General features: G+C 40.8%; 1 protein-coding gene across 1 annotated transcript in view; it reads right to left on the bottom strand.

Moving 5' to 3' along the window:
• Positions 1-12,004, bottom strand: part of HOMER2 (homer scaffold protein 2) — a 176,458-nt gene extending 164,454 nt beyond the window's left edge. Inside the window, exon 1 of the mRNA XM_063445672.1 lies at positions 11,502-12,004. Coding sequence (XP_063301742.1) covers positions 11,502-11,506 — 5 coding nt within the window. The 5' untranslated portion in view covers positions 11,507-12,004. The remainder of the gene's footprint in view (positions 1-11,501) is intronic.
• Between the last annotated feature and the right edge of the window lie 2,252 nt (positions 12,005-14,256).

Genomic DNA, 14,256 nt, shown 5'->3' with positions numbered 1-14,256 from the left:
CGCCTCGCCTTGCGTTTAACAAAAATAGATACACAATGTTTCTCAGTGAGTAGGACATCAGTGAGAGCCAGGTAATTGCACTGGGGTGAAATTAATCAACAGCTCAACTCACTTTTATTTAATTATTATTATACTTAATTTAAAAAGTGCCATAACATTCCACAGCGCTTTCCATGGGTACAAGTAAAAATGGACACAGCACAATACATTGAAGACAATACCAACATTTCAAAAACAAACAACAGAAGAGATGAGGGCCCTATTACCATGGGTACTTACAACCTGGAAGGACAGGGGGATGTGGGAACAGCAAGGTTTAGAATTAGGTTAATACAGAATGAGATGATGGCATTTATTGGGTAAGTGGAATGCATTAGTTATCTAGTTGAGTGGTAGTTTCCCCATGAACAATAATATCTTTAGGGAGAGCTTAAAGGAAGATAGACTAGGGGAGTGTCTGACAGTGTAGGGAAGTGTGCAACAGAGTGTTGGTGCCGCAGTCTAGCATGGGAATAGAAGATGCAAGGAGCAGGTCATTGTTAGATCTTATGGGCAGGCTGGAGTATAGTTGTTGATTTTTAAGGACTGGTAGCGGGGAGTAGTGCTGGTAAGGATAGTTCAGAGTGATAATCTTGAACTTAATTCAACTGTGAATGGGAAGCCAGGGAAGATGAAAGAGGTGCAGAAGATACAGAACGGATGGTAAGGAGGATAAGCCTGGCATGGGAATTCAGGATGAAGAGAGGAGAGGAAGGCCAGGTAGTTGTAGTAGCCAAGACGAGAAATAACATGGTAGTGAATGGGTTGCTAAGTCATGTCAGAAAAGGATGAATGTTGGACATATTGAGTATAGTTGCAGCAGGATGAAGAAACCAGTTGGATATACACCCTGTTCCAAATTATTATGCAAATTCTATTTAACATATCCATAGGCGGGGATTGTACCGTCCAGGCGCACATATCTGGAGCTGAGTATAGGCTCCAGAAAATTGTAAGTGCAATTCCTTTCCCTTCATTTACCATCACTTAAGATCGCAATATACTACACTATATCCGTGTCTTTTTCCTTCCCTCCTCCATATCGCTCTGAGTGTGGGAATTCCTTCACAGGCGCTGCTCCCTGATCCTACTACCTACATCCATTGTACCTGTGATAATTAGATTGCCCTTTAAGGAAAAAACTACTAAAGGAGGGTGTTCCACATTATTAAGAAGAGCACCAATTTCATGCAGATATTTCATGAAAACTTAAGCGTGATCATCGCACTATTAAGAGATTTGTGGCTGATTCAGATCACAGACGGGTTTGTGCAGATAAAGGCACATTGAGTAAGATTTCTGCCAGATCCATGCATCGAATCAAGAGAGCAACTGCTAAAATACCATTACATAGCAGCAAACAGATATTTGAATCAAGGTGTAGATACCTCCAGAGTCTTGCATAAACCTTCTATTTGGCCACCACTAACCAATGCTTACAAGCAGAAAAATACATGAAGACTAATTTTAAAACAGTCCTGTTCAGTGATGAGTGCCGTGCAACCCTGGATGGTCCAGATGGAAGTAGTAGTGGATGGTTGGTGGACGGCCACCCTGTTCTAACCAGGCTGCAACGTCAGCAAGGCGGTGGTGGAGTCATGTTTTGAGCCGGAATCATGGGAAGAGAGCTGGTCGGCTCCTTAAGGGTCCCCGAAGGTGTAAAGATGACCTCTGCAAAGTATGTGGAGTTTCTGACTGAACACTTTCTTCCCTGGTACAGAAGGAAGAACTATGCTTTCCATAATAAAATCATCTTCATGCATGACAATGCACCATCTCATGCTGCAAAAAATACCTCTGCATCAATGGCTGCCTTGGGGATAAAAGGAGAGAAAGTCGTGGTGTGGCCTCCATCCTCCCCTGACCTCAATCCTATTGAGAACCTTTGGAGCATCCTCAAGCAAAAGATCTATGAGGGTGGGAGGCAGTTTACATCCAAACAGCAGCTCTGGGAGGCTATTCGGACATCTTGCAAACAAATTCAAGCAGAAACTGTCCAAAAACTCACAAGTTCAATGGATGCAAGACTTGTGAAGCTGCTATCAAATAAGGGGTCCTATGTTAAAATGTAACGTGACCTGTTAAAATGTTTAAAAAGTTAAAATGTTGTTATAAGTTTGATTGAAATAACTTCTTTCAGTAAATATGCTGCAAACACAACAAATGACAATTTTCAGTTCTTTACAACCTATAAAGTGTTTTGAAACTTACTGTGCGTAATAATTTGAAACAGTGCATTGTAAGTTTATGTTTAAAAAAAATACTGTTATCATTAGGAGGTGTGTTCAATAAAATTTGAATTGTACTCTTAATAGTTGATAACATGACAATTATGCTGACTTATTTACATCAATTATTTAGGTAAATGAAAAAAATATCATTTGCATAATAATTTGGACAAGGGTGTAGAGGCATAAAGGAAAGCTTGAAGTTAAGTGCAACTCCAAGGCAGCGGACGTGAGGTGACAGGGAGATAGTGAGGCCACCAGAGATAATAAAAAAAAAAATCAATCATCATAGTAGACTAAGAGGGGGGAATTAGAAGGAGCTCAGTCTTGGACATATTGATCTTTAGGTGGCGGGTGGCCATCCAGGAACAAATGCCAGATAAGTAGCCACTGATATAAGAAAGGACATAGGAAGAGGAGATGGAGAGGTAGATCTGAGTGTCCTCAGCATAAAGGGGATATTTGAATCTGTAGGATTGATAAGCTTCCAAAAACAAAACAAAAAAAAGTATAAATGGAAAGTGTAGAGGACCCTAGATAAAGCCTTATGGTACAGAAATTGACAAGAGCATTGAAGAGGAGGAGTTACAAGCAAGTGACACAGAAAAGGACCTGCTAGAGATAATAGTGGAACCAAGAGAATGCTGTGTCACAGAGACCACGAGAACTGAGAGTCTGTAGAAGGAGGGGGGTGGTCAACTGTGATGAAGGCAGCTGAGAGGTCAAGTAAGATAAGTATAGAGTAGTGGCCATTATTGTTACCAGAAAGAAGGTCGCTAGTAACTTTGGTGAGGGCAGTTTCAGTCGAGTGTTGGGGATGCAAGCCAGATTGCAGGGAATAAAGCAGGGAGCAGGAAGGCAGAAAGTGGGTTAAACAGGTGCAAACTAGTTTTTCCAGTAGTTTTGGTGCTAGGGGAAGCACAGGTGAATTAGGGTCAAGGGAGGTTTTTTTGAATGCTCTTTCATTGACTGAGCCGAGCACATACTCAAGACAAGAGTATGTCTAATAAAGCAGTTGCTTTGTTAAAAGTGGGGGCATGGCTGAGAGGACAGGTTTACGCTGCAGAAAGCTACAAAGGTGTATATTTGTAGAATACATAAATACAAATCAATTTACGTGTGGAGAAAAATGTGGCATAATCCATTACATACCTCTGTTGGGTTCAGTGTGCCAGGAGTGTTCTTTCAAAATATAACATGACGTGACTTTTACATGTAACATGAATGGCAAATTAAAGAACGACAAGATTTGAAATAGAACTTAAACAAGTATGGTAAAACACCGTATAGTATATTTAATGAAAAGTGAAAATATGTTTTTTTTTTTATTCTAATAATGCTTGATCACAAGGCTCCATAAATGGCATAGAATCTTCACTTGAGATTTCACCCCCTTATCCTTCATCACTGAATAAATCAAGGTAATTAATAAATGAGAAAGGTGAATATAAAAACGTGCGTGCGTGCGTGCAAGTACATTAACCCGCCAGTATTCCTTTAACAGTTTCAAAATTGGTAAATTCCTGACGCAAGTTATTACCTTTTGATTTACACTTAGTTAACAGATGTCAGATAGGTTTATAATGACAGAGGAATGTACCAGTGACACATAGCAACGAGGTTGTCATTGTCTGGGCCGTATGTCATCATACCTTAAATTGCTCCTGTCTCGGAAACCTTTTATGTTAAGGAAAACAGCATAAAAACAACTGTCTGCAAGTTATTTAAATTTACATTAAAAAACAAAACAGAAAAAAAAACCCCCAAAAAACACATTTACATTGACATTACATTATACTTAGAAATTATATCACCCAGTATAGCCCCTGAATCACTCTTCCTGACTAGATGTCCCTTTCTTTAATGGTTTTAGGGGGTTATATCTTGAGTGTGTGTCTGTACAATGCCAAATGCACAGTATATTGTGTATTTCTGCTTACTTATTTGGGAAAAGGGGTTTTTTTTTCCCCCTAAAATCCTCAAAAAGAAAGGGGGGGGGGGGTGGGAGTAACCTTACAGTCATTTTTAGTATTGTATAAGTGATGTATGGGTAGGGGGTTGAAAGGTTGAAATAAAAAGTTAAAATGTTTTTCTCTTTTTGCACCTTTGAGGAAAGCTTAATTTATTAAAATAAAATGATTAATACATTTTATATATAATTTCTGTTTTTAATACATATACACACACTCCTCCATTTACAGCCATTATCCCCCCCAAGTTTACATCACTTCATAATAGGACATTCAGCCTCCATTATTACTTTCACATTACTTGCCCATGCCAAGTATCCTCCCCATTTGCATTGACAGATTACCTTGACTTTTAACTCACCTCCAACACCTAGCAATATGCATACGGATTCCTTGAGGTCCAGTGGCTGGAGCAGAGAGTATATGCATTTAACCAGCACATTCACTGTTCAGTCAATTACTTTGTGCATTATTACATGCAACAATTCTGCAGCTATATCATTCATGCACTCACTGGTGAGACATTTTGACTGTGCCTGCTGCTGAACACACACATCCCCAGGACCAATAGCCCCCCCTCCTCCCCCCCCAAAGGTGCTTCTGCCGAAAGAGTGGATAAGACTTTACTGTTTCAATAAGATGGTCTCATAGAGACCATCTGATTGGCGCAGTCAGTATTTTGCCACGCATGCGCACCAGCCGCCCCAATGCTTTCCTATGGAAAAGTATTGGATTGGCGGAGACCATCGATCTTGAGGAGGAAGAAAATTGTAAATAAAATCACCTTCATAACCCTGGCAGCGGGTGTCCGGTCCCCTAACGCTACAGAGTTCCTTTAAGTCATCATTATGCGTGTCTTCCATACTCTAGGAGTAAACACTGATGACACATTTTAGCACTCCTGTCAGAAATCCTCTTTTCATATACTTTATACCTTAACAGGAAAAGCCACCTTGGCTTGATCTGTATGATTATTTATCTCCATTATTGTATTAATTGCCATTAATTTATTTTGACCTGCTGAGGAACGACGATAAGGCCTGGCAGCTTCAGAGAATGGAGTGTGCTGAACAGAGGTGAGCTCAGGACAGCCAAGTGAATAACTAAATATAATTTGCAAAAAGCCATGAGGCAGAATAGTCACAAGGTAAAATAGCAACACTACTATTTAAAAATCAATTACCAGGTTTCAGAGAAAAAAAGTACGTAAAAAAAAGTACGTAAATTCATTGAAACACAAAGTTAAGGTATGATATCGTTTTTGAAGGATGTGGAGAGGTTAGATAACATGATAAAAGGCGTGAAGGTATTAGTTCTGGTCTGAAAGAAGGCTTTACAAGTTTTAAACAGATGTCTAAAGCTATTCACACTTCTGACCCCTTGATGGTCCTGGTCAGTAGCAACTACCAAGCAAATTCCAGGTCATTCCCTTAAACGCTCACCTAAATAGATTATAAAATATCCCATTGACCATGGAAACACTCAGAGAAGTACTGGATAACAACAAATCCATAAAATGTGGTCACTGAGGTATTTAATTAATATGGACATTGAAAATGGTGCTTAAAAGGGACAGTGGTCTGGATGGACTGTCCCTGTTCCACGTAGTCCTGCAAAGTATAACACAATGTTTGCATTGCAGTACTAAGACAGTCTCTAGTGTCTGTCCACTAGAGACGCTTCCGGGAGTTTACCGGACTACAGGTCCCCTAATTGATGCTAGACGTCCTCACACATGAGGACATCCAGCTTCAGTAAAATTCCCATAGGAAAAGCCTAATATGCTCTTAGTTCTCACCGTGCATGCGCGTTAGGTTTCCGCATTAGATTCCTAACACTATAGAATTCCTTGATGCAGATGAACTATAGTTCAGTGCCTTAGAGTCACAGGTTTAATTCCCAGCATGGTCATCTCAGCCTATCTGTAACGAGTATATACCCCTACACGCAGGATCCAGCAAAACAGAAGACAGCACAGAGGAGAGATACGTCTACCGGACCTTAGAGTGGCCGGACTCGACGTAAAGGAGAAGTACAGAGTCAGGAGCGATCCGAGGTCAAGGGCACAAAGAGACAGCGTAAACGAGAACTAGCCGGGGTCTGGTACACAGGAATCAGCAAGCCGGCAAACAGTACAGACAAGGATAAAGCGAAAACGAAGTCAGAATACAAAGCCAAGGTCAAGTACGGAGAAACACAACTGAATACAACAAGCACTAAAGGGAACTGTAGCAGAAACCACGATAGGGCAAGGAACTAAGGGAAAAGGGTAAGTATAAGTAGCCTTCAAACTAATGTGATTGGCTCCTGTCACTTCCACTCCCCCAACAGGTAAGTGTATGGGGTGATTGGCATGACAGGAGCCAATGGGAGCCTTTTTGCAATTTAGGCTCCCACTGTCTCTTTAAGAGCGCGCCCGAGATTCGCGGCGCGCTCTTAGCTGCAGGCGGGACACGTGACCGCTTCTCGCGGTCACTGCCCGCCTTCCTGTTTGAGCAGTCGGATGAGCCGCGCGCGGCTCGTGCAGCCGCAGGACCGCGCGCGGCTTGAAGAGAGGACCGCGGCCGGCCCCCGGATAAGGTAAGTACCGCTACAGTATCATTCCTCCGAAATTAATAAAATAACCTCCATTAACTTGGCTAATAACAGCAAGACCTCAGGACATACCAGAAATCTATTGAAATCAAAATGTACTTTTAATGGTTAAACAATGGTTATTTTTATTAATTAGCATGAGAAGTCAACAAAATGAGGACATCCTATGGCGCCACAATACAACACAGCCCTTTTTACATGGCAGTGTCATGATAACCCACACTCATGGAAAGCCCCTCATTGCACATACCACAAGACAGCCAATGAACATGTTCAGTTTTGGCTATGATAATGTTTATAATGGCAATCAGACAGAATTGATACAATTTAGCAAACCAACAGGACGGTGCCCATGTAAACAAAGTTGATTCCCATGAGGGTGCACCAGGCAGGGAAGGCCAATCCCCAAAGTATATTAGTAAAAGAGAACAAGCCAGGGCACACCAGGCAGACTTTATTATAGGAATAAGGTACAGCAATATTTCAGCTTCTGTATTGAGCCTTTATAGATATTGGTCCTGGAGAGGCCTGCTTGCCAGCCTCTTGCCCTGTGATTATGGCCCTGGGGTGTATGGCCCTTTAAAAACAAACAGTCTGTGGGCACATTGTGATTTTGTGAACAGTGCGCCTTTAAGAAGGTGTCCCCAGACCCTTAAAATACTTTATTCATGGCTTCTTCCCACTTGGTTCGGTAAATGGGGCTTACTGAACCAAGTATTACACAGGCGGACCACACAGAAGTGGAAGTGTGCAGCTAATTTACCTCCTAGGCTGAGGGGTTGCTGTAGGTTAATCGCCGACCGCTGGGTGGTCGCCGTTCGTATAGACGAACACGTGGCGGCGGCCATCTTTATTCAGTCGAAAGCGGTTAGCGGTGTGTGCAGCCAAATCCATGTAACTGAAATCGGCTACACATTTGCAAGAACACCGCTGACCCTTACCTTCTCCTCCACTTCGACGCTTCGGCTGAAAACGAAGTCCCGTTTGGCTATTTGAACGCACAGCTATACTTGGCCATTTGCACGAATGGTGCCCCGTTCATGCATTCGAATGGGACTTAGTTATTTTTCTGCATAAAATTGACCGACCGCACAGCCCAAATCTATGGAACCGTTTCGGGCAGGAAAGTATGCTTGCGGTCGGTCTCAAAAGGACTCCTGACTAACTTTTTAACCCCTGGAGGGAATTGCCTGAATTTTGAGTATGTTTGTATTTGAAGCATGCTCCATATTTTTATGGAAATTGGATGTATACTTTTAAAAGTTATAGTAAATGTGTAAAAAGTATATTTTTCCTGCCTGTGATAATTACATTAACCCATTGTGTACAGTAATTATATCAAAGGCAGAGGGGAGGATTTTGTGGGAATGAATGGAAGTTTAACTGTATTATACGTGTTTGATTGGCTGTTCTACAAAACCATGTGGGTGGTAACATTGTGTAAAAATGTGTATATAAGAAACAATAATACCACAGCTCTGTCTGTTCCTGTTTTCACCCTCAACATAGAGCCTCGTCTCATGATTGGGGGATACGGCTGTATCTACACTGGGGGATTGCTATACTCTACATACTCCCCTAGCTATAATCACTAAGCTCTTTTAAGAGCTTGTTCCAGCTTCGCTCTCTGCAGGAAGAGAGGTTCCATCTACAGTGCTTATGGTGTCTGGAGAAGTGTCTGGAGAAGCCCTCGGGAAGTACTAGGAGCATCCATCAACAGAGGTACTCGGTTGGAGTACTGGAGCTCCGTTACATTAATCAATTGTTTATATTATATATGTACTTTTACTAGTGTGTGTATGCACATATATAAACACACACACACACACACACACACACGTAAAAGTACATATAATAAACAATTGATTAATTAAATGATAAAACTGCTTACTTGGTGAGAGGGACCAGGTGCATAGACAGACTCCAAAATCGGAGTCGACACCAAGCAGAAAATTGTCATGTTAATACTATATCTGACACATAGCTATACAATAATAGGCTAAATAAAGGCTCAATACGGGAACTGAAACATTGCTGTACCTTGTATAATAAAGACGGCCTGGTGTGCCCTGGCTTTTTCTCTTTTACTAGAATTTAGACCAGTTGTTTCCAAACCAGTCCTTAAGGCAGGCCTACCAGTCCAAGATTTAGGGATTACCCTTTTGTGTCTAAGGTGTTTTTATAAAGAAGGAAAGGAAACAAAAACAAAAATGAAACAAAAATAAAAAGACCTTAACAACTTGGTAATCCCTAAATCCTGGACTGGTAGGCGTGCCTTGAGGACTGGTTTGGAATCCACTGATCTAGACAATGGCATGGTCAGTCTGTGAGACATGGGTCCCACCATAAGGATTTTCCCAATATATTCAAGCTCCTTTATTAATTTGAATCACAAGTGAATATAAAGCAAATATTCACTGTGAAAAAGGTGATCCGTTGAAACTAAACAAATCTAAAAATGTTCTTCTCGGGAGAGGGATTTTATCAAAGTGGAGGAAAATATTCTTATTGAAAAGAAATGTCACTCAGAGGAGACTTAAAGAGCAAGTCTGAGCACTATTATTACTGCAAGGTGCATAACGTTTAGAGAACCCTGAGCCTACTGATGTCTGAGAGGGGCTGATAGTCTACCGGGGGGTAAATCAGGTAACATGAACACTTCGATCTGATAGGTCTACAAAAACGTACCTCTTGAGCATGTGACATGTACACACAGCATGCACAATATTGAAGATTTTCTACTCCATGGGGAGGGCAAAGCCACATACATCACATGTTTGGCCAGTAGCTCTGCCAACAATAAAACATCGCCTGGAACTCCTATTTGCGGATAAACTACTTATCCCATAAACTCCTGCCAGAAGAGTTTATAGGGGAATAAAAGTCCCCGCAAAATAAAATGAAACAATCCTGACTGGAGCGTCTCATCCTGGTGTGGGAGGTTGCTGCCTGCCACTGCAAACAGCCCAGTTAAGCAGTGTGCCAAGGGATATATGCAAGGGATGTATCTTTATTTGTTCTTTTTATTTTTGATACTATTTCTTTGTAACACACCGAGAAATGTAACTAAAGACTAAAGAAGAACAGAAGGTAGGATGGTCCCAAGTAATGCAAAGCCCATCTGACACTTTCACTAATGAAAGGCTTGCAACATGAAAGCGGAGGTGTGGTCATGGAGTAGGGATTATATTGGATCTTGACTCCCTTGTCATGTCTTTCTAAAAACGTGGATACCTTTTGCAAAACTATGTGCTACATGATTTCAATTTGTACCACCCAAGTGTTTGTTTATACAGTTAATATTTCACATGGAGCAAATTAAATCACTTTAAATCCCACTTCATATAATAAAAGTAGGGTATTGGGGAGTATGACTTAAACAACAGGCAACCAGTTCTCATGGACAATATTTCCCATCATCCTCAGCCTGAGAGAGAGCTGCAGACATAAGGGAACGCCTCTATGGCCTTCCAAAATATAATCCATTTGTTATTGTGTTTTCTTGAACACATTGATTAAAAAAAAAATAAAATGAACATGTTATCTTAAGTAATAACATTGGATGTGCATATGCCAATTTCAGTTTCTGAGTGGGTACCATTTGGCAGTTAGATGGAATGGGTTGATCCAATTAATCCTTTTACATTCTAACCCAATAAACTAATATTTGGCACCTGATAAACTTAGATACTAGTATGGATGCCCCAACTTATCTCCGGAAAGGGCATTTAGTATGGGATGACTTAGGCTCTCCTTACAGCTTGATCAGAAACAATCAGATATTACAGTACCAACTTTGGGGTGATTCGTCTGTTATTACTATAGAGGATATTTAATAAAATAAGAATACTGAGCGTTTTCCATCTAATAAATATTCTACATTCCACAGAAAACATTTGAATTGAGGAAGAATAGTGTGGATGGTAGATAAATGTGTGGCCAGAATATTGGGAAACAAAAATTTTAAATTATACTAGAAATGTACTAACATGGAGCAAGAATAGATTAATTCAACTGACTGAGCAACTCCCACAAAACAACGATACCAAAACAGCACTTCAAATATTAAGTTATCCATTGGATTAGCATTTCTAAAAGAATAATAAATTCCAGTTTTTTCATGTAGTCCAACACACACTCCTCCGGTGTATGTCATCACTGTTCTACTGGTGAAGTCTATTAGCTGGAATAAGATACCAATTATCTGGGTGGGTGATCGGTAATATGAATAAAACATGCAGAGTAATGTGATAGAACCACAAAAGGAGACTATTAGGGAGACCTTCATTGGGGTGAGTGTATAGGGGAGATTACAACTCGTGCAAGTCCATGGCAAGGTTTGCAAAACGAATACAGTACTTGACCCTCTAGCATTGACTAGTCCAGCATCAAAGCATCCTGTCCTCTGCCCAAGTTGCCTGGCACTCGATGTCTGGCAGGGTATAGCTGAAAGTGTGCATCAGCTGGAAAACTTCTCCTGGCTCCATAGAGTGTGTGTGTGTGTGTGTCTCTGATCGGGGACTGTGAATGGAATGTTCAATGTAACCCATTGCGTTCCATAGAAGAACGTTGAGGCTTAGTTTATTTACAGTGATGTTCAAACACTGGGTTAATACGTTAGAAGAGAATACACTTGAGGGGGTCTGATCAGAAGATAAGTGTTACTTACCCCATGTCTGCGCCGTCTCAGTAGCGTAGTACAAGCTAGCGGCGTGGGGTGTTCTCCCTCAGTGGGGTGGATCAGGACTTCATGCGTGCGTCTGTGGGCTCTCTCATCAGCTGCTATTTAAGTCCTCATGGTAGGCTGTATATAAGGAGAGATCTCGGAGGCGTGAGAGGCTTTAATACCCTGGGATCTAGTCCTGCACTGCTGCCATAGCCCTCAGGGTTAGTGGGATCTTCACTTGTGTCTGGGAAGGAAGGGGTCTCCGATCTCCCCTGCGATCCCTGCCGGAGTGTGTGGGAAGTGATCCCCGGACTTACAGCCGCCAGAAGCACGGAGCGGATCCCACCTGCTTCCAGCAGTAACAGCAGCAGCAGCCTCCCACATGGAGGAGGGCCGGCCAGGGATTGCTCTGCCTGCCCACGCCTGCAGCTCGGTCTGTGCCTCACTCCCTCTAGGTGTAGCTAATTAGGGAGACTGGGAGAGCAGGGGTGCAGCTGAGCTCCTGTGTGACTGTGTATATGGGTTATTTGTTTATATATCATAATATTAACTAAGTGGTAAAACAAAAATAAAAAATCAACTATGTGAATTAAATTACTTCAGAATTTGGTGTGGGTTTTCTTTTTCTTTTTTAACATTAAAATGAACTTCCCTTAGGTAAGTTGTACGTGTGACACAGACTGGCTATTTGTATAAAACTGTGTGAGTGTTCCCTTCCTGTTAATATGAGAAAGGTGCAATATTACCTCTTGTTTCCTCACACCCTGAAATGGGCCAGTAACTAATATGGGGGTCCCCAAAACAACTACTAAGAGTGGAGTTACATGTTCTCCCCTCCTCAATGGATTTCCTTATTTCCTGACCAATATATGGGCTCTATTCCTCCAGAAGGATGTAACCCCCCACCCCTGATAACAATAGTGTCAATCCTCACACTGTCATGTAGTGTGCTAGCTAGAGTATGCTCTCCAGGTAGACGAGCCCCCAAAATATAATCTCTATCTCCCCCTAATGGCCTTGTAGAGAACATCTAACCTATAAATTGTGTGGATGACCAATACATCTTCATTCAATACACTAACTAAAGTGAGAATTCAAAGTGAATTTCAAATTTAAATCCAAAGTTGCCAAATAGCGGAGTTAGAGATTTTTCCAGTTTAGCTATTTTAACTGTAAATTTGAAATTTACTTTGAATAATTACTTTAGTGAAGAACACTGTGTAATAACACAACCTACCTAAACACAACTCCCTCCTCTGATATTTAGAACTTCTCACTCTCCCCTCTGATAAATATGAAATTCACTTTGAATTCCTGACAGTCTTTACTTTAGTTTAAAAAAAAACCTGCATCTATTTGTATTTTTGACACCAAAAGAAAATGGTTCTAAAACGAAGTTTGCTAAAAAGAAGGAACCCCCCAACATCCCCCCCGGCATGATGACATAACTGAACTCTTATCAGGACGTTCCCTCTCTGGAATGCTTCAGTAGGTAATCTGCAGTCCAGGCCGAAGCTCTTAACTCTTGCCTATAGTATGGACTCTTCCCTTGTAAAGTAGTAGATAGTTATCAAAATGGAATACATGCACAGCCACTCCTCCTTTAAGTGACACAATGGCATTGTAGAGTCAATGGCTTGCACCAGTCATCCTGTCTACACAAAGAAGCTCTATTAAGGACAAAATAGCTGAAATAGAGCCATTTTGGTTTAAATTTAAAATGCACTTTGAATCCCTGACAATTCCTACTTTGGAGAATAACCCTGAAATAGTTATTTGGGAAGAGGGTCTCTACCTGAGCCATCAGGATGAAGGTACACAGAAAGATCAGCACAGTAGATCTAGAAGAAAACACACATGTACAGTCTCAGATTTTCCCACCCTAGCTTGAGTTCACTGTTTGCAGTTTTCAACCCAGAATACCCAAACCTAAACTTCCAGATCCAGAATATTCACAAACAGCAAACAAACATATATAAATACATAACTGTTCACACCTCCTATTTCCTAAAAGATATTTCACTGTAAATATATATCCTAAGAATCGCACGTGCGTGTGTTTATATGTATATATATATATATATAATCTGCTGTATACAACAGCTTTGAAACACAACTCAGTAACCAATCTTAAGGTGATGAGTTGCATTAACCCCTTAAGGACGGCTGGTGTGCTTTGTGTTTCTGACTTTAAGGTGATGAGTTGCATTAACCCCTTAAGGACGGCTGGTGTGCTTTGTGTTTCTGACTAAGTGGCTACTAAAAAAGACTGGACATACCCCATTTGCAATACCTTGGGTTGTCTACTATTGCAAATGGAATGCCATCATGGGGGTAATTCTCATTCCTTGGGTACCATACGGTCTCAAAGGCAACATAACCAATCTGGCGAATTTCAATGTGCAAAAAACTGGAAAATGTAACCTGCTATATTTGACCCTGTACAACACCATAAAACAATTACATAGGGGGTACTGTTTTACACAGGAGACATCGCTGAATACAAATATGTGTATTTTATTGCAGTAAAAGCAAACAGTATTATGACATTCTCAGATAAAATTCCATGCACAACTTAAAAAAAAAATGTTTTCTTAATTTCTCAATTTTGTTTATATTTTATTCATATTAAATTATGTTTCATAGCTAAATCTTTGATGTTAAATGAAAGTCATATTTCTCCTGAATAAAATGATTTATAATAAGTGTGGGTGCACTTAATATGAAAGAGGTGAATTACGGTTGAACAGACATATAG

Source organism: Pelobates fuscus, chromosome 3 (assembly GCF_036172605.1).
Source record: "Pelobates fuscus isolate aPelFus1 chromosome 3, aPelFus1.pri, whole genome shotgun sequence".
NCBI lineage: Eukaryota > Metazoa > Chordata > Amphibia > Anura > Pelobatidae > Pelobates > Pelobates fuscus.
This window is presented reverse-complemented; position numbering and strand designations above follow the sequence as displayed.